This window comes from Sinocyclocheilus rhinocerous, unplaced genomic scaffold (assembly GCF_001515625.1).
Source record: "Sinocyclocheilus rhinocerous isolate Xijiao unplaced genomic scaffold, SAMN03320098_v1.1 scaffold1799, whole genome shotgun sequence".
In the NCBI taxonomy this organism is placed as follows: Eukaryota; Metazoa; Chordata; class Actinopteri; order Cypriniformes; family Cyprinidae; genus Sinocyclocheilus; species Sinocyclocheilus rhinocerous.
This window is the reverse complement of record NW_015648615.1, coordinates 80,819-89,668: the sequence shown is the minus strand read 5'-3', so window position 1 is coordinate 89,668 and position 8,850 is coordinate 80,819. Positions and strand designations below refer to the sequence as shown.

General features: G+C 34.6%; 1 protein-coding gene across 2 annotated transcripts in view; it reads left to right on the top strand.

The window, feature by feature from the left end:
* Positions 1-3,348, top strand: part of nsfa (N-ethylmaleimide-sensitive factor a) — a 22,273-nt gene extending 18,925 nt beyond the window's left edge. The window contains exons 20-22 of one of the 2 annotated variants that reach the window (XM_016514663.1): positions 377-432; positions 585-636; positions 2,358-3,348. In XM_016514663.1, the coding sequence (XP_016370149.1) occupies positions 377-432; positions 585-615 (87 nt within the window). In that variant the 3' untranslated portion in view covers positions 616-636; positions 2,358-3,348. The remainder of the gene's footprint in view (positions 1-376; positions 433-584; positions 637-2,357) is intronic. The other variant, XM_016514664.1, reaches the window with a different exon arrangement.
* Positions 3,349-8,850: the final 5,502 nt, after the last annotated feature.

The window sequence follows — 8,850 nt, the reverse complement described above, 5'->3', positions numbered from 1 at the left end:
TGACTCTTAACTTTTATAAAGAATATCTCTTTGGATTTGAGACTTTAGTCTTTGCAACTTTACAGATCTTCTTTATGCACCAAGAGCTTGTAACACTCCAAAGAGAAAGGAAAAAATGAAATTGCATCATATGACCCCTTTAACTGCGTTTGTAGCCAGTGCCATAGCCAGACTGATAAACAAACACAGACCGGAAGTTAACCCGATGAAACCGTCTATAGCTGTTTCATGCACAGAAGAATCTGACACTACATCTAAAGTGCTGTCTAGCAATTTCATGAGCTCACTTCGTCTTGTGACAGAGTCACATGCAGAGAACCATATACGAGAAAATGAAAGTTTATTTATAGCATGTCGTGTTTACCCTCCTCTCTAGATGGATCAGGCGTACAGAGTCAGCAAGTTCCTCTCTCTACTCAAAGACGAGGGAGCGTGAGTACACCACTATGTTCATCATATGTTGCATATTTGGCACAACAATGTCTAATAACAGAGTTATTGCCACAGACTCACTGGATCACAAACCTGATGGGGAGTTAAACAGGCATTAAGCTTGTTTTATATTTGATTTTGTTAATTGACAGGCTGGATGAAAACAATCACATCCGAATTTAACTCTGCTGGTGAAAACTGATGGTAAGGGTGTCATGGTAACTATGTGTGTTGTATTTAGAGCCATGAGAGTAGTTGCTTTGAAATTTCTTGCTCCTTAGTTTTTCCCCTTATTTAAGATACAGAACCTGAAAACTAGTGTTCTACAGCAATTCCAAGCCAGGCAGAACCCGACCTCTTCATGTGCTTTGATAGCTGCTTCAAAAAGTTTTGGATCAGTAAGATTTTTTTTTATTCAGCAAGAATGCATTCAATTGATCAAAAGCAACAGTAAAGACATTAATAATGTTACAAAAGATTTTTATTTCAAATAAATGCTGTTCTTTTTAACTTTTTATTCACAGAGGAATCCTGAAAAAAAATATCAGGGTTTCCAACAAAAATATTAAGCAGCACATCTGTTTTCAACGCTAATAATGAGAATAAATATTTCCTAATTTGACATCACAGGAATAAATTATATTTTAAAATAAATGTAAATAATATAGTGTAATTTTAAATTGTACTAATATTTCAGAATATTACTGTTTTTATTGTATTTTAATGCAGCTTTGGTGAGACATTGAAAAAAAACATTAAAAAAAACGTATTGACCCCAAACCTTTGAATATCACCGCATAAAAGATAATTTAATGCTGTGCTTATTAGATATGTTATACCACACATTTAAATATTCAGTGAGATAACATATAAAATTGTTTAGATCTCCCTGCTCAGGGCCTGCAGAGGTCAGACTTTTCCACTGTGAATCATCACTGATTATATTTACTAGTGATTCAGTCTAGTGAAAGACAACACACTGTTTTAAACTCATTTTACTTCTAGAATCGGACACATTTTTAGGTGACACAAAATATTCAAGAAAAAAGGAATGGAAAGACGGAAAAAAAATATCACATCCAAGTTGTATTACAATAGAGTGCACATATTGTTATTTTAGGAGCTGCGGTTTTCACAACAAGGATAGTTTTCACATGATGGTTTTACTAGATGTTAATACGTTTAAATTAATATATAAAATAGTTTGGATATTATTTGAATAGTGAATTTTTTTTTAATTTTGCACTTTTGTGTCTAATGTTTTTCTTTATCAACTAAACCTCTATATGCAGAGTAAAATGGGCAAAAATTAACGAGTATGACAAGAATCTTACTGTAAACAAAAATGAACAAAAATTAATAAAATTTAACACTGGACACTGGACACTGGGAGTTATATACCAGAATCGAGTCAGGTGCGTTAAAATTGCAACCGGATCAAGCTGTGACATTTACATTAAAGAGTAAAAAAAAAAAAAAAAGAAATATACATGTGTGAATTATTCACAATAAGATTATTAACATGCATTTGGAAAAAAACAACTTTTCATTTCATGCCACCTTTAAAGGGAAGAATTAAAAAAATTAGAGGGATTAGGGATGTTACGAATATAACAAATGTTTTTATTTAGAACAGTGTGCACCAAACATGCACATGCAATAAGAGTAGAAATGTGCATTAAGAACGAAAGTAGGGTTCTTTTTGAACTTTATCTCTTAGAAAAACAGTCAATATTGGTAATGATTGACTTTCAGATGGAAGCCATCAAAGTCACAGAGTCTGTGTGCCAGAGCTTGTCTGTAAATTTGGACTGTACCCAAACACCAAGGGGCCGAGGTGAAACCCAAAACCAATCGACATGCAGTACACACTCCCACAGAGTAAACTCTCTGTGCCTCCTCAAGCTCCATTCTTCTCTCTGCAGAGATCGTGGATTCTACGAGTAATAGAAGACAGGCGAGAGGGACGCCCAAGCTCTTCCTCCCAACTGCATGTTCCCCTGGCAACTACAAGCAAACTCCACCCAAACGACACCATCACAATACAGATAACCTGACGGAGATCACACAGCCGTCCCTCATATCAAACCAATATCAAATATCGTCTTGTGCTTTGTGTAATATTTCTGTACGCTATAGTTTGTTTACATGAATCTACTCGAAGCCATCAAGATGTAAAAAATCAGATAAAAAAATATGTATATATGCTGCTGGATGCAGAACATATATAGCGAATCTATATCATGCAACATGTGAATCTCTAAGTAGGATATAAGAAAGCTGTTGGTGTGTGTATATATAACGTAGTGAAGATGAGCTGTGCTGTTCGTAGTGTGCATACGCTAAACCCTTCCTTTGTGATTGTGTTGTGGTAACACAAGAAAACAACATATAGATCACAGTGTTATTTGATATTGTACATAGGTTCAAAATATGACAATTCGATTTGTTTCATTTGTTTCAGTTTAATGTAGATTGGGTTTACAGTGTCAAAGCTGGTAATATATAGTATATCTATGTAAACTAGTGTTGGAGAAGCCAGCACTTTGAGAACAACCTTGATCACTTCTACAGTGGATTGATAATCTGTTGTGGTCACTACATGAGTGTCTGTTGGTGTGTGTGTGAGAATGAGTGAGTGTATCAACAGAAGGCTACAGATCAGCTTTTGAGTGGACTTATTTGTGTGGCTGTATGTATCTGTGTAAGTGTAGTGTGGGTAGATATTGTTTTTTGAAATGAATATTCATGACTATTCGTTGTTTTATGAATTTATTTTTTTGCCTGCCCATTCATTCATATGGTTTCTTTGACCAGTGTTCAATGTCCATAGCTCTTTGATCTGTTATGAATATTGGAGATGTACGGCCAGATGCAAAATTGTGTTACTGCAATAAAAAACAACAAAAAACAACAGGCTCTCAGTAAGAGTTCAGTTGTATTTGTGAATATTCGTTCCATTGCTGTGCTAATGCAGCCACCTCAACAGGAATCTTCTAGTGCTATTACTGTTTTAATAATGCATTTAAAAAGATTCTATTCAATTAATGAATTATTATTAATATATCTCTCTAAATTAAATGATAAAAAATAGTGTTTGTATTATTCAGTGACTTTTTGTGAGTTGTTGAATCATTTAATCAACTGATTCATTTAAAACACTGATTCATTAAGCATTAATGAATGAGTCACTGAATCATTTACTCAACCTATTTTATTAAAATCAGTTTCATTTACAAACAAAACCCCAAGCAGCCTGTTAATACTGTTACTCAATATTAACTTCTTGTTTATTGAACCTTTGTGTCAAATTAATAGTGCACTCTAATTTAAATTAATTAATTGATCTTAAAGTTGTATGTCTTTATCTGGCAACATAATACTGATGTAATATGTGAAGAGCTTCTCCATTGCTTAGGTCTTTGAGCTCACAGGTTTATTCAGCTATTATACCATCTGAGATGCTCTCCTAAATTATGAATAGTATATAGTATTTATTCACCTACAAAATACATTTGGACATCAATGACATGTTGACTCAGAAATGGAATAATAAATAAGCCAGATGAGTGTCGGATTGTTATAACCATGCAGGTTCCTTGTTTTAACATGTTTTTATAGGAAAATAATTATTTTGCTATATAATCAACTAAAGACATTTGTGCTTTTTTGCTTTCTTTTCTCAGCTAATTTCTTCTCTTCCAAAGGAGCCCTTCTAAAACCAAGTTAGAAAAACAGCACATTATCTTAGGCTGGTTTAAAGCAGGGATGAGATAGCAAACACAGTACATGTCATCATTTCAGCCTTCCACAACTGTTATAAGCCAGGCCCCTGTGGTGTAAATCGTGAATGTTCTTTAGTGTTTTAACCAAGGTGTGAATTACACAGTGACCTTCGGGGGGTATAGGGCTATCAAGCAATTATTTTTTTATCTAATTAATTACAAAAAGTTATTATATCTCTGTGAGCAGCCCACACTATGGGACTGCCCACATTAATTCAATGATGGCCCAGTGTGGGCAGACATGAGCCTGTTAATAAGAATTTAGTTGCTTTGAAATTTCTTGCTCCTTAGTTTTTCCCCTTATTTAAGATACAGAACCTGAAAACTAGTGTTCTACAGCAATTCCAAGCCAGGCAGAACCCGACCTCTTCATGTGCTTTGATAGCTGCTTCAAAAAGTTTTGGATCAGTAAGATTTTTTTTTATTCAGCAAGAATGCATTCAATTGATCAAAAGCAACAGTAAAGACATTAATAATGTTACAAAAGATTTTTATTTCAAATAAATGCTGTTCTTTTTAACTTTTTATTCACAGAGGAATCCTGAAAAAAAAAATCAGGGTTTCCAACAAAAATATTAAGCAGCACATCTGTTTTCAACGCTAATAATGAGAATAAATATTTCCTAATTTGACATCACAGGAATAAATTATATTTTAAAATAAATGTAAATAATATAGTGTAATTTTAAATTGTACTAATATTTCAGAATATTACTGTTTTTATTGTATTTTAATGCAGCTTTGGTGAGACATTGAAAAAAAACATTAAAAAAAACGTATTGACCCCAAACCTTTGAATATCACCGCATAAAAGATAATTTAATGCTGTGCTTATTAGATATGTTATACCACACATTTAAATATTCAGTGAGATAACATATAAAATTGTTTAGATCTCCCTGCTCAGGGCCTGCAGAGGTCAGACTTTTCCACTGTGAATCATCACTGATTATATTTACTAGTGATTCAGTCTAGTGAAAGACAACACACTGTTTTAAACTCATTTTACTTCTAGAATCGGACACATTTTTAGGTGACACAAAATATTCAAGAAAAAAGGAATGGAAAGACGGAAAAAAAATATCACATCCAAGTTGTATTACAATAGAGTGCACATATTGTTATTTTAGGAGCTGCGGTTTTCACAACAAGGATAGTTTTCACATGATGGTTTTACTAGATGTTAATACGTTTAAATTAATATATAAAATAGTTTGGATATTATTTGAATAGTGAATTTTTTTTAAATTTTGCACTTTTGTGTCTAATGTTTTTCTTTATCAACTAAACCTCTATATGCAGAGTAAAATGGGCAAAAATTAACGAGTATGACAAGAATCTTACTGTAAACAAAAATGAACAAAAATTAATAAAATTTAACACTGGACACTGGACACTGGGAGTTATATACCAGAATCGAGTCAGGTGCGTTAAAATTGCAACCGGATCAAGCTGTGACATTTACATTAAAGAGTAAAAAAAAAAAAAAAAGAAATATACATGTGTGAATTATTCACAATAAGATTATTAACATGCATTTGGAAAAAAACAACTTTTCATTTCATGCCACCTTTAAAGGGAAGAATTAAAAAAATTAGAGGGATTAGGGATGTTACGAATATAACAAATGTTTTTATTTAGAACAGTGTGCACCAAACATGCACATGCAATAAGAGTAGAAATGTGCATTAAGAACGAAAGTAGGGTTCTTTTTGAACTTTATCTCTTAGAAAAACAGTCAATATTGGTAATGATTGACTTTCAGATGGAAGCCATCAAAGTCACAGAGTCTGTGTGCCAGAGCTTGTCTGTAAATTTGGACTGTACCCAAACACCAAGGGGCCGAGGTGAAACCCAAAACCAATCGACATGCAGTACACACTCCCACAGAGTAAACTCTCTGTGCCTCCTCAAGCTCCATTCTTCTCTCTGCAGAGATCGTGGATTCTACGAGTAATAGAAGACAGGCGAGAGGGACGCCCAAGCTCTTCCTCCCAACTGCATGTTCCCCTGGCAACTACAAGCAAACTCCACCCAAACGACACCATCACAATACAGATAACCTGACGGAGATCACACAGCCGTCCCTCATATCAAACCAATATCAAATATCGTCTTGTGCTTTGTGTAATATTTCTGTACGCTATAGTTTGTTTACATGAATCTACTCGAAGCCATCAAGATGTAAAAAATCAGATAAAAAAATATGTATATATGCTGCTGGATGCAGAACATATATAGCGAATCTATATCATGCAACATGTGAATCTCTAAGTAGGATATAAGAAAGCTGTTGGTGTGTGTATATATAACGTAGTGAAGATGAGCTGTGCTGTTCGTAGTGTGCATACGCTAAACCCTTCCTTTGTGATTGTGTTGTGGTAACACAAGAAAACAACATATAGATCACAGTGTTATTTGATATTGTACATAGGTTCAAAATATGACAATTCGATTTGTTTCATTTGTTTCAGTTTAATGTAGATTGGGTTTACAGTGTCAAAGCTGGTAATATATAGTATATCTATGTAAACTAGTGTTGGAGAAGCCAGCACTTTGAGAACAACCTTGATCACTTCTACAGTGGATTGATAATCTGTTGTGGTCACTACATGAGTGTCTGTTGGTGTGTGTGTGAGAATGAGTGAGTGTATCAACAGAAGGCTACAGATCAGCTTTTGAGTGGACTTATTTGTGTGGCTGTATGTATCTGTGTAAGTGTAGTGTGGGTAGATATTGTTTTTTGAAATGAATATTCATGACTATTCGTTGTTTTATGAATTTATTTTTTTGCCTGCCCATTCATTCATATGGTTTCTTTGACCAGTGTTCAATGTCCAGAGCTCTTTGATCTGTTATGAATATTGGAGATGTACGGCCAGATGCAAAATTGTGTTACTGCAATAAAAAACAACAAAAAACAACAGGCTCTCAGTAAGAGTTCAGTTGTATTTGTGAATATTCGTTCCATTGCTGTGCTAATGCAGCCACCTCAACAGGAATCTTCTAGTGCTATTACTGTTTTAATAATGCATTTAAAAAGATTCTGTTCAATTAATGAATTATTATTAATATATCTCTCTAAATTAAATGATAAAAAATAGTGTTTGTATTATTCAGTGACTTTTTGTGAGTTGTTGAATCATTTAATCAACTGATTCATTTAAAACACTGATTCATTAAGCATTAATGAATGAGTCACTGAATCATTTACTCAACCTATTTTATTAAAATCAGTTTCATTTACAAACAAAACCCCAAGCAGCCAGCACTATACTGTTACTCAATATTAACTTCTTGTTTATTGAACCTTTGTGTCAAATTAATAGTGCACTCTAATTTAAATTAATTAATTGATCTTAAAGTTGTATGTCTTTATCTGGCAACATAATACTGATGTAATATGTGAAGAGCTTCTCCATTGCTTAGGTCTTTGAGCTCACAGGTTTATTCAGCTATTATACCATCTGAGATGCTCTCCTAAATTATGAATAGTATATAGTATTTATTCACCTACAAAATACATTTGGACATCAATGACATGTTGACTCAGAAATGGAATAATAAATAAGCCAGATGAGTGTCGGATTGTTATAACCATGCAGGTTCCTTGTTTTAACATGTTTTTATAGGAAAATAATTATTTTGCTATATAATCAACTAAAGACATTTGTGCTTTTTTGCTTTCTTTTCTCAGCTAATTTCTTCTCTTCCAAAGGAGCCCTTCTAAAACCAAGTTAGAAAAACAGCACATTATCTTAGGCTGGTTTAAAGCAGGGATGAGATAGCAAACACAGTACATGTCATCATTTCAGCCTTCCACAACTGTTATAAGCCAGGCCCCTGTGGTGTAAATCGTGAATGTTCTTTAGTGTTTTAACCAAGGTGTGAATTACACAGTGACCTTCGGGGGGTATAGGGCTATCAAGCAATTATTTTTTTATCTAATTAATTACAAAAAGTTATTATATCTCTGTGAGCAGCCCACACTATGGGACTGCCCACATTAATTCAATGATGGCCCAGTGTGGGCAGCCCGTTCGGGCCCAGAGCGACTTTTGTACCTTTGGGCCCATGCAGGTTTTGTGTAGGCAGCCCTGTAATGCAACTAGGAGAATACTAATGTTGACTGGCCATTATTTAGTCACTCAATTGGCCAGGAAGGCCAGGAATCCTCAAATCTGGCTCGCAAAAGTGGTTTCCTGCAGAGTTTAGCTCTAACTCTAATCAAACACACCTGAGCATGCTAATCAGTGTCTTCAGGATCATTAGAAAATCACAGGTGGGTGAGATTGATCAAAGTTGGAGAGAAACTCGGCAGGAAAGAGTTTCATGAGCCAGATTTGAGGATCCCTGATATAGGCCAATTTGCTTTTTGTGTGGGCAGCCCGCTGGGGGCCCTTTAGCTAGCCCTAAGTGGGCCCGTAAAGGGCCACCGCAGGCTTGTTTGCAGGGATAGTAACACATGCAACTTTCATGCGCATCTGACTGACAGAACCGTGTGCTTGTATTTCAGCATTGCTGTTAATGTTGTAATTGTTTTAGCAAATAGTTTGCTCCATAAATTCAGTTCAACAGAAGAGGGTAAACTTTATCACTCGACTGAATCTGCACATGCATTTTAGGTGGTGCT